General features: G+C 37.8%; 1 protein-coding gene across 1 annotated transcript in view; it reads right to left on the reverse strand.

Moving 5' to 3' along the window:
• SLC6A11 (solute carrier family 6 (neurotransmitter transporter), member 11) overlaps positions 1–27,649 on the reverse strand; it is a gene marked incomplete at its 5' end in the record, with an annotated part of 77,534 nt that overhangs the window by 39,179 nt on the left and 10,706 nt on the right. Inside the window, one exon of the mRNA XM_009699371.1 lies at positions 15,654–15,788. Coding sequence (XP_009697673.1) covers positions 15,654–15,788 — 135 coding nt within the window. The remainder of the gene's footprint in view (positions 1–15,653; positions 15,789–27,649) is intronic.

Below are 27,649 nucleotides of genomic sequence, written 5' to 3' on the forward strand. Positions count from 1 at the left end.
CATCAAGGCAGGTGGGTGATCCTTCTTCTGTGCCAAACACTGTTGAGACATGTCTAGATTGCTGTGTTCAGTGCTGGGGTCCCAGTTCATGGCAGACATAGACTTACTGGGGTAAGTCCAGTGAAGAGCTACAATTATGATTAAGGGACTGTTGCATCTAATGTGCAAGGACAGATTGAGAGAGCTGGGACTGCTCAGGCTAGAGGAGAGAAGACTTAGGTGATCAAAACAATGTGTATAAATACCTGATCGGAGGGATTAAAGAAGAGGGAACCAGTGTCTTCTCAGTGGTGCCTGATGGAAGGACAAGAGGCAATGGGCACAAACTGAAACACAGGAAATTCCATTTAAATGTAAGAAAAAAACTTTTATTGTGAGAGTGGACAAACACTGAAACAGGTTGCCCACAGAGAGCTTGTAGAGTCACCATGGTTGGAGATACTCAGAATCCAACTGGACACAGTCTTTGGTGGACTTGGCAGTGTTAGGTTTACAGTTGGACTCAATCATCTAAAAAGGGCTTTTCCAACCTAAATGATTCTATGGTCCTGAGCAACCTGTTCTAGTCAAACCTGCTTTGGGAAAGGAGGTTGGACTAGAAGATCTTCACAGGTGCCTGCCAGCCTCAACTGTACTGTGATTCGGTATGAGAACACGGTGAGTGGGCTAGGACTTCAACTCAGGTAGGATGTCAGTACAGTTTAACAAGTCGTGAATGAGAAGGAAAGCAAGAGTAGGGATACTTTGTTCACTGTTACTTCCAGTGCAAGATCGTTTCAATCATCAGATAAAGTTTCTAGGAATCCAGTTCAAAACGAATGAAAGGAGCTAGCTCTTCCTGATACAATTAGCAGACCCATGGAACTTGTAGCTGAGAGATGTTGGGGATACTAAAAGTCTTCATGGGCTCTAGGGGAGATCAGAAAACTACATGGAAGGAAAATCCATTGAGGATTTCTGAGCACAAAAAGCCACACAGACCTCAGGAAATGACCCGAGCTGAAAACACCTGTCTGTCCAAAGAGTTCAAGGGACAAATATCATGTATTCCCCTAGGAATATATTTGGTCCACTGCTGGAGACAGCATACTGGGCTACATGATCTTTGTTCTAGGTAAGTTTTTATGTAAAGCATCATCTTATATACTTTTAAGCAAATAACATATTGTTTGATGCTTACTTTAATGCTCCCTGTTCTGCAGAAGAAATTATCATGTTGATTGTCCGTTCCACTAACTAACATTTTCTAGTTGTTTTCTCACATTCATTTCTATAACTCTCTTAATCTCTCACCTGATAATGTCAGTACCCAAATAAGACTATTATGTTTCCGCGTCTGTACAACTTTTGGCACAACTTCCCCCACAAATCCATGCACAGTGTAATGAAAATGATTAATAATTGCTACCAAAGGATTAAAGATATCAGTTAAACTATGAATCTGTAGCAGTCAGCCACTACTGTGTTATTTTCTACTCAAATAAGCATGTTCTGACTAGCTGGCATATACTTCATCTTCTTTTATAGTAGGGACACAGGAGACTGCACCTGCAGGGTGGACACCACAGGGCAGGGAACTTGCCAATAGAAGCTGGACAGAATTCTTCAGCAGAAACAAGCAGGAACCACAGGTTATATGCAACTCTTGTGTTTAACAGTTCACAGTCGACCTATCCGTAATTAATTGACTGAATTTATACTTTCGGCCTCCCACATCCTCTAGCAGTGCATTCCACCTTTTAGTTATTCATTGTGTGAAATAGCACATTCTTTTGTATTTTTCTAAACCCACTACATCTCCATTTTTATAGACTTTTGCCAAATTCAAGGCAGGGTTCCAGTAGGACCTCCTGAGTTACTGGCTGACTGCCACACAAACAGGGAATGGTGCCTTGGCTGCAGAACTAGAAGGGCTGTGCTCCAGTTTCAGGTCTGACAGTGTGTAAAAGTCTGTTTTTTTCTTTTCCTTTTTCCACAAAAAACCCAATCAGTGACTGCTGGCTACGTACTGCCCTATAGAGCTACCATTGCTATTTAGTCAGCGGCTCAGTCTTCTAACGTGCATCACAAATACAATATGGTTCTCTGAAAAGCTACTCTAACTACTTAATTGTCTACAAAACCACCGAAATTGTGGTCCAGCTTCCAGCTAATATCCACTGAGTACCTCTACTGTAGTTTACTTATTTTAAAAAATATTTATTGCCTAAAGATCAAAATGAAAAGTGAAAAATGTTTTTAAAATTTAACAAGAATGTCTCTAGAAAACCCCTAAACTAAAGCCAGTATTTAATAAACCAATTAAAGGTGCCAAGTGACAAATTATTACCTAGCATTCTGTTACACAAATAAATGCTTAATTGAAGGCAGAATTGATTTCACACTGCCCACATAATAATCTAAATATTGCCCTCCACAAGCATAATAAAACCTGAATGCTTAGGCAGAATAAAGACACAATTAAAAGTTATTTATTTTTTAAAAATAGTAATCTCAAAACACAGAGAACCGAAATGTTGTGCAACATACTCCTTCAAATATTGGTACTGACAATATATGTCAGCAATCCAAAATGACAGACAAGGAAGTATATAATTTCATTATAATAATATCACATTTTAGTCACTCAGCCTTCAACAAAGCTACGGATATGGATAATCCCATCCTAACTCAGCAGAAATTGCCCTTGAAAACTAAGAAAAGCGATATATTTGATCTAGAGCATTAACCACTTTACTAAAATATCTTAAATCCTCTTTTCAATTGAGAACTGTAATTTTCTGTTTAATATGACTTAAGACAATAGAATGTTTTTTCACTTTAGCTACTTATGTACAAAGGATACATATTTGGATATAAATACATAATACAAGTATAGCTACATTCAATCAGTGCAAAGGTAGCCCAGTGTCCTCTTTTAATTGTCGCCAAAACCAGATGCTCAGGGAAAGACTACAGCAAACATTTACCAAACCAGTAACTTCCAATTTTATTCTAGTTAGTTAAACTGTATCAAAATGTTATATAACATTATATGTTCAAATAACTTGAGTACAATGCAATGGAAATGCTCTCCAAAGATGGCTTTCTCTTTCTGTTGTCTGCACAGGAAGCATGGGTGTCCCACAACCTTTCTTACCCACGCCACGTACCTTCTTGGCTGCAGGTCACGGGTAGCCAACGGGCTTTAAACTGTATTACTCTACCCCAAGAGCTCTCAGAGAACCTCTCAAGGCCAGAGCATCTTGGCCCTTGCCTTTGGCGTTTGGTGCCCCACTTTTGGCCGTTTTGTACAAATATTTTTATCCTCTTATTTGAATGTAGAAGACAAGTAACAGGAATGAGTCAAGGATAGACAGAACTGTCTGCATGAGAGCCCAAGGACACACATAGAAACAAAAAGCCAATAAATGTCTTTAAGCAGCAATTAAGGCGAAATGGGCGTGCCCTCACTGTGTACAGCAAACCCAAATGAGATAAAACAAAAGCCTACATCTTTCTCAGTCAAAACAGAACAGCAACTCTAGGAAGCAAAAGTAAGAGTCCATTAAGGTTACCTCACAGCTAAACCTTCAGAATATCAATTCTGTGGCAGCACTGCCCAGTGGTAAATTGTTTCAGAATATTGAGCATTACAGTTACCTCCTCTGTGAGTGTATGCCACAAAACCATATATATTCACTGCAGTTTCGCAGACTCCATATTCAAAAAAAGAAACTCTCTTTGTCCTGTAGCCTCTTCCTCCTTGAATTTCATCAAAAATTAAGTACTGAGCAAGTGATAATCATTAACTTAAGCATTTTACAGAATCATAGAATAACTAACTTAAGCTTCAAATTCATCTCTCCCCATACTCTTAACTTGCACGCAAGTCAGAAGCCTCCAATCCAAAATTTAATTACCAGCTAGAGGTGGGAAGCCTTGTAGTATCTGCAATAGACAGCAAGCACTGCTGTCAAGGGTATGCAACCAAGACTCCCAGGAAGGAATTTGGTCTGGTACATAAGGGTAGGCAGATCAGCCACTGACTTGTTCTGTGGACTTGGACAAATCTGATTGTGTGGATGAATAAGCACGGCCATAGCTCTGCAACTGGCAGGGCACCACTGCATTGATGCAAAGATGATAACTTGGTATGTATCAACATGTGTCTCAGAGTTAATTACTGGTGAATGGTAGCTGGAATTTGGAATTTGCTTGGAACCAGACCAAGAGCCTGGTACCTAACCAGGTTTATGTGCCAACGATCTCTGAGATTCCTTTAGCAAGCTTACAGCAACAATCATCCAATCAATCTCAGATCTTAAGATTTTGTTTGTTTGTTTTAAAGGGTCATTTTGAGTTTTGTGGTTGTTCTCAGTTACAAGTCACTGAGACTCCACCTGACAGTTTAAAGAAGCTCCTATCACTAACAAGATCCAGCTCCTTAAGGGGCTCAACAGATATAAAAATCAGAATCAGTTCCCGTGATAATTTTCGTAAATAAATGCAAAGGGGGGATGGAGAAAGGCAAAGCAATAAAGCAAATTTGTTTTAGACCTTCAGGCATAAGCTTGTCATCTCTTCTCTGTGATGGATTTGTCTTGGAGAAGTTAATTTGGGAAACAAACATTGTACTGCTGATATTCTAAGGCTTATTTTAAATGTTTATCTGAAATTTTTAAAGAGCTGATGTGCTGGTAGGTATTTTTCCTCATACCCCGCCAGGAGCATGGAGTGATGCATGTCGTTCCAAGCCGCAAACATCTTTGATGCTATGTCTGTCCCTCAGAATCACTTCTTGCATGTTCCCCCTCCATTTGAAGGACAATTTGCTTCTGTCTGATACCTCCAATCTACAGTACTCAGTACAATAGGATGGAAAGAAGACAAAAAGGGATTGCATTTTTGTTTATTTCTTCCCCTTTCCCACTTGCTGCCAACTCATTTAGCCTTGCATTCTTCAACTATAGTTTGGTAATATGCACTCAGTTCTTACTTCTACTTGCACCTGCATGACTATGCAGCTAAAGTAAAAATTTAAGCCAGTGTATTAAAAAACCAAACAACAAAACACCTCTCTACGACCTAAAGAGAGCACAATTTTAATGTTTTACTATTTGGAGTTGTGTTTGACAGACTGGATTCTTTGACAACTGGCTTATTCAGTGACTATACATATTACCTTTTTGTGACTAAACTACTTAAAAATCTGCAGGTAAGTGGAGTTATAGAAATAAAAAAATACAGTTATCAGTGACATACCAGTACTGAAAATCATTGCCTGGTCAGTCTCAAAATCCAGGAGAGTAAAATAACCCTTAGGTTGTTTAGCCTCTGCCTCATTCACAAGCTGAGGTACCTGTCTCTGCTTTGGCTGTAAGACTGCAGTCATTCCAAATGCTCCACAGAATTACTGCAAAAAGGAATTTATAAAACCAATGCAAATGGTGGGTGACTGAACTACACTTAAGACACTTTTCCCTCTCCACTGATGAAAGAGGCAGCCATCTACAACGTTGGAACCTTGTTTACACATGCTAGTTATATATGTAATGTTAAATATGACTACTCTGGACCACCTTATCTACTTTGTTATGGAGATCAAGATACAGAACAGATCATTTTAGTTTGTCATCCCTAATCATGTGCCACATTTTCTGCCTTCCTCCATAAGATAGTAACTCACTGCAGGCTACTGCCCCAACTATACCTTTTTCAGTGCCTTAACTGCTGCAATCATTTTCCACCTATGCTCTGCTCACCTTCATGGATGGATAAACAAGTTCATTTAAACCTCCAGGCTGGGAAAGTACCAGCTTTCACTATACCTTTTTGTGAACACCCCTCAGAGTCACCATGTTGTTTTATTATTTTACACAGATGGATTTAGAGTATTTTAAAAGCATGAGTTGTTTTTAGAGTGACAGGAACTGTATACCTAACTGGCAAATTTTAGTAAACAAGCCACTCAACATTCACTAAAATTCTGCTGTGAGCCTGGTCCTTTTTAAAGAGAGCTGGGCAGTGAAAAACTCTTCATTTATGCCACAGAGCTGGCAGAAACTTAAAGTAAAACCAAGTCTGAGATTTAAAAAGCGCTAGAATTTTAAAAATGTCATTTAGGAACTGTATTCAAGACCCACACTTTTTGACACTAAGGGGTCTACTGAAAATAATGACATTGAACAAATGTTTAATTTTGCAGAAGAATGAAGATTCAGTTTAATTGACATTATTTGTACACTTGTGTAAAATAGTAAAAGCATTTGGTCAAAACCTGAAAGGTTATTTTGAGAAGTCAAATGTTATTTCTGTATTTTTAAAGGAAGCATTTGATTTTTAATTCCTAAGCAAGATTTTGTTTCAAACCTTAATAATAGTAGCAAAAGGAATAAATGAAAACACCTCTTTAAAAACAAAAACACTTTTTAAGGCTCTGGTCTGTGTGAAATGTTTTCTGTTTGTTCTGCTAAAATATCAACATGTGAACACAGAACTTAAGTGCAAAATCACCAGGAACCAGATTCTGCCTCCCATTCTTTACAAACTCAGCTGTGCTTTCTTGATTCAAATGTTCTCTGAGAAGTTCACATGGGTGACAATAAACAAACGAATGAAAGATCAGTGAACCCGTATCCCAAACTGCATCAACATCTGATGATTTCCTGCCAAGTTTGGAACAAATTTACTCAATGCATTTTATTGCCTCTCTCTTTGTGACAGTCAGATGTTTTATTTCCTTATCCTTATTTACAGTCCTAAATTGAAGTAGTAGTGTTTGGTTGGCACTGGTGTGACAAAACATGTTATTCCCTCTGTTCTCTGATGGCATAAAAAGATATTCTTGCAGCCAGGATTCTGGTACAAATGGTCACAGAATGCTCAGTTTATTTGAACCTCAGTGTTTAAGGTAGCTGTCTATAAACATCCATATGAGAAAATATGTTAACATACAGAAATCTAAGACTATGCACATAGTTAAGGAAGATATTTTTAAAAATACTAATGACCTTTACAGGAATTCCTGTATTACAAAATTTTTCTGGAATATAACATTAAGACAGGAATAAATTTATTTCTTAACAGACTCTTATTTCAGAGAAAAGAATATGAACTCTATGCCCAAGTCATGAAATGCACCACAGCAGAATCTGAAGTTAAGAAAATATGTTGACTATCCTATCTGTCATTAATCTTCATGGGCAATTTTGATGATATAACTTGAGTGTGTGTATATATGTGTGTCTGCATATAAACATGTTATAAAACATAAGGAAGAAACAATTATGCAATGCTAGGTAATCAACAATCAATCCAGCTTCAACAGCCTAAACAAAAACTATACTAATACACTGGAGTTACTTCATCCATAAGGAAGGAATAGGCAACAACTCAGCATAGACATTCAGAGTAGAGAGCACCAGAAAGTCACAGCTGCCAATACACACATCTCCTCATCTTTCCAATTTGCTCTTCTGGATCTGGATCCTTGCTGTGAGCTGCCTGGCAGCCCGTGACAGTTCATGATGGGAGAGGCAGCTTGTTTTCCCACATACATTTAGGCAGTGTGCCAGCAGCAACTCATCAGTCACCTCCCACCTTCTCCTCCCATCTTCCCTCTCTTTGCTTTCTGTCACTTTTTTCTCCCTTTCCCACACTGCCCTTGCAAATAAATCACATAAATATGCACAAGTCTCATACAAACTATATGCTAGCAGATACAAAAAGCATGGTAGGAAGAGGGAAGATCAGCAGTAAGGCACATGTAGTTATAAGATGCCTACATTGCCCACAGCTCAACGCAGTACCCAGCTTTCTTATACCTCCCTGGTGGAAGGCACCTTTCCTGTTCCTTTCTCCCTCCTCATTTTGTATTTCCACTAGTTCAGAGAGTACCTTCAGGGGAGAACTTCAGTACCGATCTCCTCTAGGCTACTTTTGAGGACAAAATGTGTGTGAACCCAACTCCGTTTACTGTAAAAGCCTTAGGTAGAGACCTTTCCAGGCTCACAGTCAACCCTTACAGCATGGCATCTCTCCAATGGTAGTCTGTGGGGTGTACACAATACGCTTTGGCCATTACTACTTTTCTGCAGATGTTTGCCTAGCCTTTTTTGTTGAATTGTTTTGAGAATTCAACTGTTATTGCAGTTCTACAATGGAAATAAAAGAAGTCTCAGAAATGTCTGGGGGATTATAAAGCATTTTTTGTACACATCTTCAAAGAATAATCTTTAGGAGCACTCAAGTTTTTAAACAATAAATAACAGATATTCTGCAAGCTGCACATCATTCCACTAGTATAGTAATCTTATCTTTCTTTTTTCTCTCATTTCTCTGGAATAACAGAGTTAACAAGAATCCTGTTAGCGATTCTTAAAATAACTATGTATTTCCAGTGCCTCTATTTATATGGCATTGTATACTCACTTGTGCCTATCCCAGAAAGTGTGGAATATTCAATTGCTTCACTTACTGACTAGCCTCACTGTGCACAAAGTCCCTTACTATTATTCCCTCATTAATAACCATATATCACTTAGTATTTTTTGTACCAATTTTTAATTTCATCTGAAACAAATGGATTTTTAAGAACAGCTTTTCTCGTCCTAGAAGACTTGACTTCTAGAGCAGCTGACAGGCTGGAGTCACCAATAGTATTCGCAATTCCTTAGAATGTTCTTGAGAATATTAATTAATTTATGCACTAAATGGCTCTTCAAGTTTATCTAGTGCTTCTTTTCAGGTGCCATCATTGTAAACAGTGAAAAATCTCTCCCTGTTATGCCAACACGCTGAGCTAATGTGTGGATCCTGTCTCCCTCCAGTGGCATATCACACGAGCTGTGAAGTCTAATATTAAAGTGCAATTAGAGTTTCCCTGAAACTCAGATGATGTCTCTCCATTGCCAAGGTTGCTAAGGGGTTGCAAGGATACCTGGAAGAGATTTCATGTGGCCCAGAAGCCCCAGGGAAATTACAAAATGACCCCATTCTTTCAACAAGTTTCTTCTAACTGCCAAAATCTGCTGTTGCCTGCTCAGCTTGCTGTTGCTCATGTAGCAATAGCAAGAAACACATGGGAAAACCATGGGAAGGAGGAGGCAAACTATTTGTTGGTATAAACTATTGAGGCATAAAAAGGTACATCATGTTCACTCATATCCACCAACAGTTTAGCAATAATGTATTCCATTTAGATTGTGCTTTTCCACAGAATACTTAAACATACCTAAAATCTTTGCCCAGTGTAATGACTTGTGTGGTGAACAAATACTAAGCTGTTCTATGCATCGCAGAGAGTAATTTTTTGTCATAGGAGAAGACCCTGAATGTCTTCAGCCCATGCCTTTTGAAACGTATGTGCCCAATCACTGTAGTGCAAATTCACTGCAAGAGAGCCTATATATGTTCCTTTGAGCAGGAGAAATGTAATGTGCTCCCAGGCGTGCCTTCAGTCTTTCTTTGGGGAAAATGCAAAGTATTCATCCCAGGAGTGATTTATGGCTTTGTTAAACACCTCTACCCTTTCCACAAGAACACTGCATTACAGTGATTTGTTGGTTTTGCTATTCTTTAAAACCACATAAACAATTTGTAATTCCAAAGCCATCATACGTAGTAAAATGAAATAGTTCCTCATTGTAGAGATTACAAACTGTATTGTAGGACAAAATGTTTCTAAATATCATACCAGTCTATACCCTGTGCTTACCTTACAATTTAAAATCTCAGCAATTTGTAACGATAGTATGAATGGCAGACTTTGAGAAGAATTCATTCTTTTTCAAGTTTAAATTTTAAAAGTTTGGGTAGGGGATTACTACTTAACAGCAACATGACAGCATCACAATCAGCAGCTATACTTTTTTCCTTTCATAGAAAGAATGGTTTGAAATTTAGTTTCGATATCAAATGAACAAAGACTGCTTATTCAAAGATGCATGCATAAAGTGGGAGTTGTAGTTATACAGACAGTAAATTCAGCTAAGGATTTTCATACCTATGGCCCTTGTACGAACTTCTGGCATTTCACTCTTTTTTAAATTTACTGCAACTCACATGCTTGTGCATTGCAACTGCCTGGTTCAGAAGCAAACAATACAGAGAATGGGAAGATGTTGGTAGGAAAAAGAAGAATAAATTCCATAGCTGTTAACAGAACTGCATGAGTGTGACAGGAACAGGACATCTTCCTCCTCTCATTACTACTATTTTTTCCCAGTTTATTGTTTTTTTAAAAAATGCCTGCAAGAACTCTTCTAACATTCAAAAATGCAGTCAATTGCTGAAGGTATTACTACGCTTAGTAGTATTAAAAGGGTGGTAAGATTTAGGACACATGACCTGCCTGTGAACCCTTTCTCCAAGTACTATGCTTAAAAACTAGGCTTACCATCCAGTATTGAATGCACCCTATGAACTAAGTTTCTCATCACACTACAGGTTTTTCACTTGTCACATTCCAAACAAATAAAAGCATCAACAATTTCTCCAGCAATGAGATATCATTTCATTGCCAACATGAAAATACCTAGGTTTCAGTTTTAAGGATCAGTATGCTTAGATACAGTACAGGTCTAAAATCCACTACCCAGGAATCCATACAGTTCCTCTGATTTTCTGAGCATGAAAACACCCAAAAATGAACTCACAATTTCTTCTAAGACTTTTTTTTCTTTGAAAGAAAACAGAGCCCTAACACTTGTGTTTAAATGCAACAGTTTCCTCCACTTTCAAAGCTAGGAATTTTTTTCTTCTACCTTTGAAAACATGGGTTTCATTTGGCCTCAAGGTGGCGATACAATTGTGATAGTTGCTTCCTTCCAAGGCTGCCTGTGCCAAAATCGAATCAATCTGTGTTTATTTCTTCTACTGCTAAAAGGAGAGTTCTTGGTAAAGAATGAGAGTGGCATTATTGCTGCAGCTGTCATCATTAAAACAACTCCGCATTATTAAACATCGGAAATAAAAAGTTAAGGGAAGATAAACTCTCAAACACTTTTCCAGTTTGGATTTTCAGAGCAAGATGTAAGAAAACATTATCTCTACACCTATACAGTATTCCTAAATGCGTCTCACACATATGCATATTAAATATAAGCCTAATTGGACAGCAATTGTTTACAGCTTTGGTGGGTAGCATCTTTTTTAAAAGTAGGATTTTATGTATATGCTCAAACATACTAAAGTGATGTTAAGGAAGGAGTGAATAACTAGCAAAATAAACTCATGCTACTCTGAAAATTAACAGGTATGTAATGTAAACTACAATTTTCAGGAAAAAAAAAATTTACATTTATTCCAAGTGATTTTCCACCAAAAAAAGTGTTTTCCCTAAAACAGATATTCGATGTATTACAATGTTCTTTTTCTCTGTAAACACACAGACCATGAAAACTTAGCTTAAGTGCTACATAGGAAAATGCATGAAGAAAGAAATTTTTGAGACAGAGGGCAATGTAAGGAAGCAAGTCATCTTTGTACTATAAGACTTATCTAGCATAAGGCTTTTTTCAGGTTAAGTTGATGCTCATTGCTATGCATTCATGTTTTGATACTTATTTTCAAGAAGGGCAAGAAGGAAGATCCAGTGAGCTACAAGCCAGTCAATCAAATTTCAGTGCCAGGGAAATGTATGGAAGAAGTCCTTCTGGAAGCCATTTTCAAATTGGGTGGAGTAGCCATTGCAGGAGTACCCATAGAAAACATCTGGAAGCTCTGTGCAGTGATGCACAGTCATGGCTACCCAATAGTTGAATTCTCATAGCTCATAGCTGAGCTACTAGAGATGAACTGTAGAAATGTTCCTGCCATCAAAAATTTTATTGCAATTTTAAGAGTTTCCCACTGCAAATAAAAGATCAGAGAAATTTAAAATCAATCCTAACTGTGATGGCTCAGATTTTCCTTTACCTTATATGTAATTTGCCTCATCATTCATTCATCATGCTTAACATTCACGTAACAGTGTATCAGAGATAAAGTACAACCTGTATTCCTTCCACATAGAAATGTATTCTCATGTGCAATTCAGTCACAAAACCCAGATTAATTAAATTTGTTCAAGATTTTGGTGAGCACCAACTGTTCAGAGAAGAGTGCAATTCTGACTGTGTTGACATGTTCAGTCCCACAGGTGCTGTAACGAATATCTTCATTAAAACAATACATATTTTTTAAATAAAAAAAACAGTAACTGAGCCAGTTACTAGCATACAAGCACAAAATAAACAAGAAGGCTTTATTTTTATTTTCCTCCTCATTTTAAGAATCCACTGCTACTGCAGGGTTTAAATTTACATGCATGTGTTTTCCAGATCATTGACCATAACGTTACCCCTTGATCCATCAAACTGGTACATCTGCTAGTCCCTAGCCAATTTAATCTCTCCCATGCACAAACGTTTGGAAAATCCCATTATGAAGAACTGAATGTTTTCCCCAAAAAGGAGTAGTGAGTACCACACACAAGCACAATTACATATTAAATGACTTAAATCTGTTAAGGGACAACCAGAACCTCATTCTGAGTCAGACTTGCACACAAAAACCATAACAATCCTATTAACTTTGTAAAATACTTCTTTTGTGTGAGTTATAACTCAGGAAGACCCTATATTTAAGCTATAAACAGCACCTGTATCTTCCAGATTGGGGTAGAGGGACATATTTCAAGGCAATTTGAGTATGAAGCCTCTAGAATCCTTACTGTTGATGAAACAAAGCATTTCTGAAGCTTAAATATAGTACTCCACTATTATAACATAAAATGACTGGTATGAGCTCTACAGATACACATGACAAAAGATGGTATTTTCAGACCAAGAGGATTCAGTCTGCTGAAAAGATAGAATATAAAAATGAAATAGAGAACACAGCACTTGAAAGCTAAGAGGAACTGAAAAGACAGATGAATAGCTGCTCAGAAAGCTATAACGAACCATGGAATGCAAATTACATAAAGACAAAAGATTCAAGAACTTCAAACTGAAGTAAGCTTTGAAGAGAAACTTAATTTATTTAATCCACAGTAAACATAGTTGGCACTGTGGTTCAAATACTGCTCTCCTAATACAGACACAGTAGTCTCCCTGGAACATTATTTAAACAGACGTCCAACTGAAGAGGGAAACAACTTCTGCTAGTACACACGCATTATGCTTTAATATTGTGGAGTAAATCCAAATAAACAAGAGTAAAGATGAAACCTGGAAGCACAAATGTCAAGGTTACTTCAGTTGTCCTATATTTGCTTCTTGGTAAAAATCTCTAGAACAAATTGAGAAGAGGCTTAATGGAATGGGTTTTTTGATGCAAAAATTTGTGGGTTTGAACATTATTAAGTTCTATATGTCCATAAAATGGAAAATGTCTATGTATCTATCTTGTTACCATTAGAAGTTGTGTTAAAGCTGAACCAATTCCATTTTACTTTTTTTTTAATAATAAAATGAATTGTGCCAAATTCTATTTTTAAGATTGAGAAGCTAAACTTCCTTTATTTCTTGAAAACTGACCAGAGATTGTGCCCATAACTCAGAAGTCTTCAAAAATTGAATTGACTAGTCTCAACAAAATATTTCAACTTCAACAAAATTGTATTTTTTCAACATAAAAATAATTCTGTAAAACTGTTTCATCATACATGCTGCAGTTAAATTACCTGTATTACTGTTCACAGTCTCTATTATGGCCCATTCTACTTCAGCTTCTTTCCCACAAAAAGGTGCTTAAAATACTAAAGCTGAAGTATGGCAATGTGTCAGTTAAAGTCTAATTGAAACAGAGAAGAAAGTTGGCTTGTTAAAGCAAACCATTAAACCTTCCCAAAAGACATTCTAGTATCAGCTGAGCTATACGTATGGCACAAACAGATACAGGCACACGTGTCTTAAGTGCTCTGTACTTCATGGACTGCTTAGACTAATACTATGCGGTTTGGAAATTGCCATGGCAACAATGTATTTCTTTACAAATGGAAACAGTACAGTAAACAGGCATATAAAAACCCCTTGTAGCCTGACAATAATGTTGTTTAAGCTTGCATGCCCTCCCTCAATGACAAACAGAAGGAAGGGTGTCAGTGGCATGTGAAAAATCCACACACGGAGCAAAATCCTGTTAACAGGCCTCTCGCACACGGCGAGTGTGTGAAGGAATCGACACTGAAGCAGCAGGACTACCTCCTATTCGTACTAGGTCAATAGACTTTGCAGGTGGAGGAATCGTCATGGTGTAGTACAAGAAAAGAGTACTCAGTGAACGCTTTTTGTTAAGGCAGTGGGTAACTTTAGTTGTCAACCACACAGCGGGGTGAAACCCTAGTTAAAACTGGACAAAATAAACAGATGCCATCCATGTTCTCAGATAAGCATACGACAGTCAAATTTCTTGTCTCTGCTAAAATGAGTTAAGACACATGGGGTTCACTTGAAATTGGACTGGCTTGCTATATTTACTACAGTGAGTCTATTATATGTTGCAAACAAATAACTGGGAGCGTGTCAGAGAATCCTGCTTTTCTCTGTCGCTATGCTAATTTCTCAGGTGAACTGAGGCCACCTCTAAGCAAGCTAGCCATCAGAAATCCATAGCACATCACTGACATTCTAACACCACTTCCACAACTCTTCTTTCACTTCCCATCTGTGCTGATGTAGAACAATGGAAACGTTGTCAAGTCCAAAAGTGGCAACAAAATTAAATTTTCATCTAAAATTTTAAGTATTTTAAATGAATCTTTTTCTTTCTAGCTCTTTTTTTCTGTAGAAATATTAATTGATTAAAGTGACTTTTACATGAGTCAGTCATTTCAGACACTTCAAGGAAATAACCTGAAGGGTCACCTCTATTGTCTTTTGCAACAAAATACACATTTTCAGCAAGCAGAGGTTAAAAAAAATTATGCTGACACATTTTCAGTAAGCAGATTAAAAAAATTAATTTTGACAACTATTCCCAAACTTCCTTTCTCTCTCCATCTCCAGATCCATTTAATACAGTAATAACCTTAGGACTAACACTGTATAATATCTTTGACATTGCCAAATCAGTTAAGCAAAACGCTGTCTGCAATCTGTCAGGTTTTGTGTGTCTTTTTCCCTCCTCAATGTCAGACAAATGATATATAATAACTGCTTTATTGTACTCATCTGTCACTGAAAAAAGATCAACTTAATCCAGTATGTCCATGTTCAACTCTACTCTGGAAACAATGAAAAAGACAGAGTTCCTGGTTTTAGTACTTCATTCCTCCGTGATTGCATATAGAGACTTCTGCTTCAAAGACAACAGTCATCTGAATGATTAATTTATCTACTAATCTTTAGAGATTTAGATTTGGAATGAGCAAAGAACTGTAAAATGGATGTCTCAGTTCAGTTTTTTCCTGTTGAACCAGTGGCAACGCTCTTGCCCCTCAGTGGCAGGAGCAGCAACTGCAACTATACACTCCAAAAATTCTGATTTATCAGCCAAGGTACTTTTCTACTAAAAGAATAATATATTCCAACACATGTAAGCAGTGATGGCTTTAAAGCCCTATCCACAATTCCAAATCTCTAACAATGAACAACTATCCAGTGATCACCTCTATTCAAACTTTAAAATCAAGAAACTCTTGCAGTTTTTCTCAGAGAAGAAAATAAATACATGGACCATGATCCTACCTGTGGGTCAGACAGTCGAGAAAGGTCAGGGTACAAGTAGAATTTTATCCCCTCAGAAGCGCCTGGTAATGTTACTCCACGAATCAGAAGAATCATCAACATGATATAGGGGAATGTGGCTGTTACGTATACAACCTAGCAAGAAGCAGCAAACATTAGAAAAATATTTCCTTCCAACTGCAACAAAAATACCTCATTTCCACACCCATTTTGCTATTAGATAAAAAACCCAAATCCTTCTGGAGTAAAAGTGCTTTTGATGCCTTTGTTCATGTGGGTGAGTTTTGTCCTTCAAAGATATTCCCTTCTAAGCTATTTATGTCATGTAGGAAAAGTCAACACTTTTTTATAGAGAAATGGGGAAGTTCTTTTTAAGTATATTATTTACTCTCTCTCTGTGACACGTGACCAGACACTATTCTATAGCGTACCTGTACACTCTACCATATGCTATTCCAAACACAGAGAAATTGACTGATAATAGCAAGTAATTAATTGCATTATATGTATTACGTAACAACATATGCAATGAATTCTCAGTCACCTCATAATTACTAAACTGTCATCTCATCAGATTGCTTTGCCTGCATGTCTGTGTTTGAGGAATAAACATTTCATCAAACTTAAAGGTCTAATGCTATGTATATCTCCTTGCGATTTGCTATAGTACCTTTATCAGGCAAAGCATCTTCAGGCAAAATTTCTGAAGTGCTCAAGCCCAGCAATTTCTGTTTTCACGTATATGGCCACATTTTTTATCAGAAATCAGTTTGCTCTGTGCATGAGGAACAACTGAGCTTTTCTGGAAACCTGCAATAAGTCATGTTTTCTAAAGAATACATTGCACAGAATTGATCCCATTTTACAATCAAAAACCTGAGAGCAGTATATAGCTACTCAAACTTGGAGATGAATTAAATGATAAATTCCATGTCACTATAAAAATGTCCTTTAAATAACACCTTAACTTAACAATCCATAATTCTCTATAGCCATTTCCGCCTGTGCAGAGTAGGTACAAAATATCCTAATATGAGATGATCCTCTTATACATCTGCCTTGCACAAGCCAAAATTACTTAACAAGCTGCAGGAAATCATTTGGTGAAAAATACAACCTGTATAGCCCTCAAAAATAGGCATTTTAAATTCAAAAGTTCATTATCTGTCTCATGCCTATTTAAATGAAAGAGGTACATCAGAAAACACACACACATTTTCATGACTAATGAGCTGAAATTTGATTTTCAGGCTATGCTATTTAACCCCAAACATGAAATCATCTCATGTGTGCCCCAGCTAGTACACTCAGAAATGGAGGAACTTAAAAAAAATCACATGGCAGATCTTCTAACATGTCCAGCTGCCCAAGACATATTTAGACACTTCACTGTCACTGACCTTAACAGGATGTAAGCATCTATACGTCTTTCAAGTGTCTTGCCCCTTTTGAAAATAAAACCCATGATTTTCCAAGGAAATGAAGACAACCATTATATTCCTATAGGTCTCAGAAGCCTGAGTTGAAGAATTCATAAGTCAATAAAATGCAAAAAGGACAGCTTCATCCCAGTGCTTACATTATTATAATTGACTATTAGTGGAAATGCAAATTGGTATGACTGGCTGAGTTCAAATAGAACTTGTTTCAAAGACACTGCTCTCCTCATTTAGATTTCAAATAAGAATGGATTATCAGTTCATGAGAAGCAAAAAAGAAACGCACGGAATGGACATGGTCCTGCTCTGAGTCTTATATTGAGTGGAAAGTACGGAGTAGCCAGCAACTAGTTTTCATGTTTCTGTACTTAATTCCTTGCCAGCTCTTTTTCTCTACTTTTTTTTAATCAATAGTCACTTTTAATAGAGCATAGTCAGCAGATATATACATTTAATGGCATGGAAGGTATTGCACCTGAATATCTGTTATAACATTAAAGAGTAACATTTCATTGCATCATGCTTCATTAACTACACTGTTTTGCAGCCTGCTATCTTGCACAGCCTGCCACTTGCCTTGAAATGGTTTACATCAGTAAACAGATTGCAATTTTGCAGAGGCAGATTTCCTCCCAGGTTCCTTTGGGTGTATTTCCTCACTCAGCTCTACCAAGGAAGAGCTGAAACCACTCATCTCTCCGCCCTTTACTCTCAGGTAAAGGTACCCTTGTACAGTCTGTAATGCTGCAGCAGCCATCCAGGCTTGTAGAGTTACACTTCATAGTCTTCTGTTTGCTTTTCTGAATGCCTTCCACAGCCCATCCACACCTATTAATGTTATTGCAAGTACTAGAACGACAAACTCTAGCATACTTTTTTTTTTATCATGAGGGTAGTTGCGCCTCAGCTTTAGAGGAATGAGGACTCTCCCTCCTTTCCGGTTACCATGCAGAAAGAGAATATAAATAGAGTGCAATTGGCTCAGTATTTCTGGCAATAAATACTAATGCAGATATCCAGAACGACAATGAAAGAGATACCAAGGAAGCATGTATGGGAAAGATATACCCTTCCCGATCCAACTGACGTTGTTGACAATTTATCAGTGTTAGTGTTCATACAGCAAATGAGGCTGCTAAAACTGCAAGCTTCTCTTGTACCACAACAGGTATCTGGATTGTGAGAGAAGGCCACCACTTGTAGGTTGTGTTCAAGAATCCCAGTACGCTGAGCCACTTAATTCCATTGCATCCAGGGCATCAGTTGCTCATTTTATCATGCTTCTCAAGAGCTCACGAGGTGAAGGAGGATGGGGCATTTTAGAAATCAAATGCCATTATTAGTATCATGATCACATCTGCAGGCACTAGAAGTTTCCTGAATTGTTTTCTTTTCTTTCAACACATCAAACCTCTCTGAATATAAATGTGAACACAACTGTTTCCAATTACTCTGCATCCTGTTTTAATTGACTTTAATTGCTTGGTATGTTAATTTGCATGCCAATGCTCAAAATGCTTTTTTTAAACCCTTGTCAGAGCAATGCCAGTGTTTAAGTAGTTGGAAAAAAAAAAAAAATTCTGGCATGCTAGTTTTTGCACCAAGTTTTCCTATTACAATGTAACTGAAGGACAAATTTACGAAGATATTTAAACATACAAGTATGTGGAAAGGCACCTACTGGGACATCTAACAGCTCTTAAGCATACTTAGGTGCTGAACTGAAAGTACATTAGGACGAAAGATCCTGAGAATAGGTATTTCATTGACTGACATAAGCTTTAAGCTCCAAAGTACTGGAACTTTAAATACCAAAACCTTAAGACTTAGATGTCTATATCACTCAAAGTTAGTTATAAAAGCATCTAGGTATGTATGCAATGATTTCATGAGTAAGGCATCATGAAGATCTTGAGAACTAAACTAGGTGCCAGTTTACATCTTTTCACACCTAAGTATCTTTAAAGCACAAATATGGTGCACTGATTCAAATTTGGCTACTGGGACTGTTGAACTTCTTGTCCTAAATGAAAAGGTGGTTTTCTGAATGTTCTAGCCAGATCATGCCACAGAGGTTCAAGTGAAGGTAACTTGGCTTGTGAGAAAACATAGAAGAAATACACAATAAATCTGTTGAGAATAAGGAAGAAGCCCTGCACGCAATGAATTGAGGTACACACCCACAGAAATCTAAAAGCCAAAAATTAAATTTCTCTGGCTACGGTTACTACAGAACACACCAGCCTGATGTTCACACACTACCTCACAGCACCTTTTTAGCACGGTGAGTCATGAATGGGAAGTAGTGAACTTTAATCCTTTGATTGGCACATGCTGAGAACCTAACTGAACTAGAATTCAGTGAAAAAAATACAACTTTCTGAAGCTAGGAAATTGAGGGAATTCTTTCCTGCAAGCTGCGCAGTTTGAGCTTGTTTGCACTATAATGAACCAATTGCATTTTATAAATGGAATAAAAGTGTTTAATTTCACTTGATGCTTCAGAAAATTACTGGCTTGCTAATCCTTGCCCCCTAGAGTCCTCTATTGCTCCATTAGGCTATAAACACAAGTAGTATCAATGCAAGAATTGCTACCAATTTGTCTGAACTCAGTACTAAGTGTTATATGCAAAATAAGACCTGACCTCATGCCCTGCTCATCCTTATCTTTCATTTAGTGTTTTCAGCCTACTGGCTAGTCATTTAGCCTATTTATTTAGGTGACACTGTGATCACGGAGAACTAGACTGACACCACCAACTTCCTTTGTTAAGAGGAGACTGCTGGGCAACCTTCAGAACTCAGTGACATACAAGGTTTGCCTACACAGGACAAATAAAAGAAAATTATGCCCACATTGCAGTACACTCCTGTGTGGAGAAACAGTTTGGGACCAAAATTTCACTATCTGAGTGATGTGACAGGGAAAAGAGTAATTTTTGTCCTGCTTTACAGTGTTGATGCAGAAGGGCATATTAGTACAACTCCTGTGTGGACACACCTGGGTATTACCAATTTGAGTAAGATTTCCTTCAAAATTAAAAAAAAAAAAAAAAAAAAAAAAAAAAAAAAAAAAAAAAAAAATTCAACAAAAAAAAAAAAAAAAAAAAAAAAGAGTTCTACATGCCACAGTTAACCTAGGCATCTTGGCCCCACTAATATTTGTCCAGTTTCACAAATTCTAACTTCCCAGGTGTTAACAGCAGATGATAACACTATAAAAAGATTTCTTTTTCAACCACTGTAGTATACCATGAAATTTTCCACACAGCATTGTTTGAAAAAGTCTTTTGCTGATATGACACTATAGAATCTACAGACATACAAATGACAACTGAAAAGAGGTATTTTCAACATTAACTGGATTTACAAGAAAAATGGTATAAAACAGTGTAAAGGAATGACAGCTAACTCACAATTTTTTTAGATGTCAAAAGTGGGGGAAATTTCTAGATCTGCTGACATTTTAAAGCTAAAGTTTCATGTGCAGAAAAAGGAACTAAACGAAAACCCCCATAGAATACCAGACGAGTGGATTTGTATGATGTATGATTGGGATGATGGTGGGGAGACAGAATCAGCAAAACACCTGATTTTTCTGTTTCTGTATGTGTTTTATAGATTTATTCAGCATCACCTTCTGTTTATCTTGCTTGTTTATCAACAGAGGGGAAATTTGCTCCATAATGATCCTGTGAACTGCCCTTAACCAGATTGCTTACAAACTACAGAATTTCTTAAAGCTACTAACGAGTCATGTGTGAGTGCAGACAGTTTCACTTGAAGTAGAAAGAAGTTAAAAAAAACAACAGGTAAGAAAATTGAATGACATTTGAGAGCTGAGAAATAAGTATCAAAGAGGAAAAATTCACAGGGAATGCAAGATGAGACAGAAAATTGGGGCCAGGAGAGGACATTTAATGAAGGTATGTAAGAACCTTGTTAAATGCACAGTGATCACAGGAAGGAGAAAATTCTACATGACACAATAACAACAGAAATGAATAAACACTTCTAATATGACATCACACTGAGGCCTTTAGCTGGGGCACTGAAAAATCTCTATCTAGCAGAGCTGTGCAAGTCCTTATTTTTATCCACGTGGTAGTGAAGGCAATAAATAAGTACATAAAAGACTGAGTCAAGCTGAAACAGTTTCCGTTACAGTGAAATGAAAACTCAACTCCAAAATCCATTTTGAGTCAATACAAAAAAATTACAATCATAGAACCATAGAATGCTTTGGGTTGAAAGGGGCCTTTAAGGGTCATCTAGTCCAAACCCCCCTGCAATAAGCAGGGACATCTTCAACTAGGTCAGGTTGCTCAGAGCCCCGTCCAGCCTGTCCTTGAATGTTTCCAGGGACAGGGCATCTACCACCCCTCTGGGCAATCTGTGCCAGTGTTTCACCACCCTCATTGTGAAAAATTCTTTCTTCTATCTAGTCTAAATCTACCTTCCTTTAGTTTAAACCATTACCCCTTGTACTATCACAACAGGCCTTGTTAAATGTCTGTCCCCATCTTTCTTACAAGCCCCCTTTAAGTACCAAAAGGCTGCTAAAAGGTGTCCCCAGAGCCTTCTCTTCTCCAGACTGAACAAACCCAACTCTCTCAGCCTTTCCTCATAGGAGAGGTGCTCCATCCCACAGATCATCTTCGTGGCCCTCCTCTGGACTCGTTCCAACAGGTCCATCTCCTTCTTGTACTGGGGCCCCCAGTGCTGGATGCAGTATTGTAGGGTGAGTCTCACCAGGGCAGAGTAGAGAGGGAGAATCACCTCCCTCGACCTGCTGGCCATACTTCTTTTGATGCAGCCCAGGATACAGTTGGCCTCCTGGGCTCCAAACACACATTGCCAGCTCATGTCCAGCTTTTCGTCTACCAGTACCCCAAGTCTTTCTCCACGGGGCTGTTCTCAATCACATCATCCCCAGCCTGTACTGATATCTGGGGTTTCCCCGACCCACGTGCAGGATCTTACACGTGACCTTGTTGAAGCTCATGTGATTCACACAGGCCCGCTTCTCAAGCTTGTCCAGGTCCCTCTGGATGGAATCCCATCCCTCAGGCATGTCAACCGCACCACTCAGCTTGGTATCACCTGCAAACTTGCTGAGGGTGCACTCAATCCTGCTATGTCATTAACGAAGATATTAAACAGCACAGCTCCCAGTACAGACCACTGAGGGACACCACTTGTCACTGATCTCCATCATGTCAAAAAATATGGTGGAAGTTTTGACTCTGTGCTGACAACCCTAGTGCCCTAATAGCCTCTACCAGCCCAATCCAGGAATCAGCTAAAATTGGAAAGCAGTGAAAAAGTATCGGAGGCAGACAATATCAACGCACTGCAGCAGCTCATATTCCTGGCTTAAGTGACTGAGCAATTCACTTAGATGATGAGCTATTTCTCCCCATAAATATTCCTTAAGCAGCATCAACTTTTCTAAATATGTTACTTGAAAGTATTTCCCATCTGATTACCACAGATGGTTTTGTTTCCAGATTGCCCAAGACCATTGAAATCAAGATTGGTCTTATTTCTGCTAAAATTGCTCTTCAAGCTTGTTGGTTATTTGGATGGGGTCTACAGGTCTCATGTGTAATCAAAAAAATGTACTGCCTAGATTAAATGCAAAGCTAGATTTCCATGTATTTGGGTAAAAATTCCCTAATTTAACAGATACTGCTGCCCTAAAACATTCATTTGTCAGACTACCAAGAGAAACCAAACAGAAATGGTCATAAATATGGCCTGAGAGATTTCAAGACAAATACCTTGGAACATAGCTATATCTACACTGCAGAACTGGTCCACTTCACGCCACACCCCCAGCAATACTCCAGTTCCTTGGTCATCCCTACTTCTCAACTCAGTGTTTGACTACAATGAGAGCGTGCAAAACTCCCCACAGCTCCTTCAGAAAGAAACCTTGCTATGTGAGTAGAAGGGAGTTTCAGTGATTCTGCAGAGACTGCCCAATCCATACAACTGCTTCTTGAAACAGAATTTCCCCTCTGTGCAGACATAACCAGTAAAGAGCAATCATAGGGATCGGAACACACAAAAATACCTATATAAAAAGTAGAAGCAGTTAATTTTATTACATTATTTATCAATTATGTGAGCACTCGCATTTAAGCACTAAATAATGGTAAATGCAGATAACCAGATTCTTTCTTGAACTGACCATATGCATGCATATTTTAATAACAACCTAATCACTTACAAAGAATGTGCCAAGAGCTTCTGAAAAAGTGGGACTGATCATAATAGATGGGCTGGATCCTGAAAGGATGTCTTTAAATCACAGTTCCATGTATTTCAAGAATCCATTCCAGTCTGATTAAGCCTTGGTCAAATTCATAGTAAAGTTTGATTTAGGGCATAAAGAGAAAAGAATCACTTTATCCAGATTAAGGCTCATAGGAAACTATTTGCATAGTTACCCTAAGTTTACGCAGTCTACAAATTAATGCACAGGTCTACAGTAATTTTTGGAGACCCTGCTCTGAAGTGGCCAGAAAGATTCACTAGTGAATCCACACAATGCTAACCTTGCTAGCCTGAATAGGGACACAGCCTGAACTAAGAAACTGTGAGACTATTAGTCATACTGTTTCATCAATGCTACTACATTTTTTTTGCTGCCACTAAGTGCCAAAGAAGGAGAGCAGGAAGACTTACTTCCTAGATAAATACCTACAGTAAATACAACTCAGAGAAATCTCAGGAACTCAGTGCAATGACTTGCATCCTCCTAGTGCTGCTGTTCCTCAGTCTCCAAAATTATATTGTCCAAACTCAATATTCATCCTACATTTACCAACTGCCTGATTGTCCTCAGAGGAGTTCGGCTGATAAAAAAAAAGATGCAAGAATTCTAAACACTAACATGCCTAAGAGTGTGCTATCCATTTGTCGATAGTGTGCTTGTAACATTGTTAATATATTGTTAATACACTGCCAATGCAAAAATTCCAACACTTGAAAAAACAGGATGCCCAAAATAATTCTATGAAGCAAGGGGAGGTCTGTAGTGTAATTTTCAAATGCAGAAAGTTGCAGAAAACCTTTAGCAAAATGAGCACTACAATTGGGTATGCAGATACAGCTCTACCAGTGTAAACACAAAAGAAGCAATCGAATGACAAAATCAGGGTATTATTGTCCCTAGTACCTACAGGGTGTGATGGTTTTGGGTTTTTTTATTTTGTTTGGGCAGGTTTTTTTACCTTGAAGAGGTTATTGATTGAAATTCATTATTTTTTCTCCACCATAAATGGGCCAGCCTCAAACTAGAATGGCAAATGAAATAATGATATCCTATAACTACAAATATCTGAAAGAATAATGTTAATTTATTGTTTTGGTTAATACTCAAGTGCATAAAGAGGAAGACCTGTCCTGTGGTTGTGGGCAGTGAGAGGAGGACTGATAGGGAGGAAGCAAACTTCAGCATCTTGGCTAAGCTTATTACAGCAAGCAAAAGTGTTTATGTCAAGCTCCCATCAAGTAGGGAATTTGCAGAGCTACAAATATCTCAAAATCAGACTATTATTTAATCAAGTAAAAGTCAACTTTAAAAATCAATCAGGAAGAATTTTAAATCTAAATTAAGACTAATTAATCAACAGAGGGTTTTTTTCATTTTGAAAAGGTCTTAAAAAGTTCAAGCTTTTATAAATGAAGGCTGTTCCTTTTCAGAACCTTCCAGGATCTTCAGACTTCTGAATGTCAACTAGTTTGCCTTTATCAGTATCTGGGTTGTTCTGTATATTAGTTACATGTGTGCACAGAAACCTGAATTTTGCTTAAAAAACATTAACTATGGGATTACTGTTCCTAATATAGGACATTCCTATTTCTATGAAAATAATTTACAGTGAGTCAGAATTATCCCATACTAGCACCTGAATTTCCAGTTTTGTTACTGAGTTTACACGGGCAGAAATGGGGGACTGATAAGGTGCTAAATGAATTTGATTTCTTAGCTACTCTAGTCATGCCTTCCAGCTTTCGCTGAAGTCACCAGGCATTAGGTTCTGACATATTCTAAAAATGGTTAACCTGTAAAGCAGATAAAGATGCAAGGGTCAGAACAGGGCAGGAAATTATTTTCCTGTCACACAAAAATTCATAAGATCTTAAATCTTAAAATTATTGGCCAACTTATTCCTCTGATCCAGAGGACAATAAAGGTTTGTTTGCTCTCTGACTGCTCGCTGGAGAACATGAAACTGGGTTTTCCAAATGAGTATTGTCCTCATGTAATTACTAGCTGCTATGAAGAACAACTAGTTTCAGTGAATCAACATTTTCCAGTGAAATTGAGCTTTACCAGAACATTCCTTATCCTCTCCAGCTTAGATTGCTGGCTTGCTTTTCCTGCCTAACTTTCCTCACTTGTCTTTAAAAAAAAAACTCAAAGAAAAAACAACACACACACCCCCACTCCTAAATGAACACCATCACCAAGGAAAAAAAATGACCATGTGCAGCTGGAAAGTGGATATAATGCTATCTACCAAAAGGATTAGTAGGTGAGGTTTCCTAGCTCGAACTCCTATGTCTTCAGGTAGCCACAAAAGATAAAAGGTGACAGTCAGCAAAGATCAACATAGCAATCAGAGTGTACTATCTGCTCAAAGGTCTTGACTGGGAAAGAGGTAGGAAAAGAATCAGGCACTGCAGCCAGCGTATGAGAAGCCATCAAATAAATGTATGACTACATTAGATATTTTAAATAATTGCAAATATTAAAACCATGAAACATCAATACAATAGGAATTAGGAATTTCCCTAGAACTTTGCACCGCAACTAGTCACACATGAGCCTCCTTTTGATATATAGTGTACCAATCTTCCAAGCACTCAAGCAGACACATTCATGTCTATCTCTAAATGATTTATCAGTCAATTCTGCAGTTTTCTGAGAGTACCAGAGCATTATTTAATCTTGTGCCGTAAATGCTGGGGAAAAAAGTGATTTGTAAACAAGCAGGCAAAAAAACCCCATCCCTACAGCACACTCATATCTCTTCTTTCTTTTGATAATTTTTGGAATCATTAAACTGTCTTGTGTATTGGACCAGATGACCTTTAAAGGTCCCTTCCAACCAAAACCATTCTATGATTCTATTGGGAGGCTCAGGACATTTATAGGATAATAAAGATTTTATTGTTTATTATTGAAAAAGTGTGTGTTTGTCTACCCACAGGATGATAGACAAATTTTTATCATACACTGAGGAACATAGGCCATTATCACCATGGTGACAGCTGAGAAACGTATTCACCATAAAGCATTTGCAATACTACTTGTGTATTAAGTATAATAATTACATACAGAAATACAATAAATAACCTTACCACCTAAACTAACAAGTGTCCTTATCATCCAGACCGCAATTCTCTACATTTCCATTCCCTGTGGCTATCTATTATAATGCAGTTAGTCACATCTTTATTTTACTTAAAGGCTTATTACACTGTAACTTCCGTACTATAAACAGCCTCTAAATCTAGCCCCCGAATCACCTCAAGGCTGACTTGTAGGACACTGATCTGACAGTGTGCTGCAATTTAATTGTTTTGAGCTGAGTTTCAGTCTGAGAAGAGGTGACTCGATGCATTGGAAAAATGAGAGGAATCGCACAATAATGACATTGGATTGAAAGACAGTGTGACTTAAGAGTATGTTACCGCCACAGATTTATTTCTTTATCTTAGGCAAATGCTTTGATCTCTCTGCTCTCCCTTCATCCCTTCAGTTCAACACAGAACTCTGACTGTCTGTTATGTGGATGTAAAGGCAAGCTCTTTGGGGAATAGAGGCATCTCACTGTGTTCATCCACGACTTGGTACACTCAGATTCTAACCTCAGTAAGGCACTCCAGGAACAAGTGACATACAAACTAAACCACAAAAAATACTTACAGACCTGAACTACAGTTAGTTGTCTCAGATAGCAGTGAACACATTTTATACCCACAGGAAATAACTCAAAGAAGTTTTTATTCCAGTTAATTCTTTGTGTCAGACTCTTACAGCAGTGCCTTATGCTTTCTGCATATGACACAATCAAAAGCTCCTACAGGACAGTTTGACTTTTTTTCTTTTCTTTTTTAACCACACAAATTTTTCAATTGCCCAGCAGCAGAAGTGAATAGCAGGTGCATGGCAGCCAACACTTCAGGGATGTGTTTTAGTTACCAATATAGCATCAGCAGCTGCCTGAAGCTGCTTATGTTGCTCATGTAGCAATTTATTTCATCTGGATTCAGTCCATGTTAGTTGACACTGGGGTGGTGTACAGAGTTACAGTTTGTAAATCTCTCAGCACAGCCTTGTAAACAAAACTTCTACTACAAAGACATCTTTACATTGTAGATAAAGCCAAAAATCTGGCCTATACTGAGTGCAGAAACTAAAGACACTGCCTTCCCACTGGCAGGAATTTGATATACTACTAACCTTTGCATACAGTGCCAGAGGAATGGATACCTATAAACTGCTTTGTAAATTGCAAAGAATGAGCCAATCTTG

This window comes from Cariama cristata, unplaced genomic scaffold (genome assembly GCF_000690535.1).
Source record: "Cariama cristata isolate BGI_N322 unplaced genomic scaffold, ASM69053v1 scaffold6964, whole genome shotgun sequence".
Classification (NCBI taxonomy): domain Eukaryota; kingdom Metazoa; phylum Chordata; class Aves; order Cariamiformes; family Cariamidae; genus Cariama; species Cariama cristata.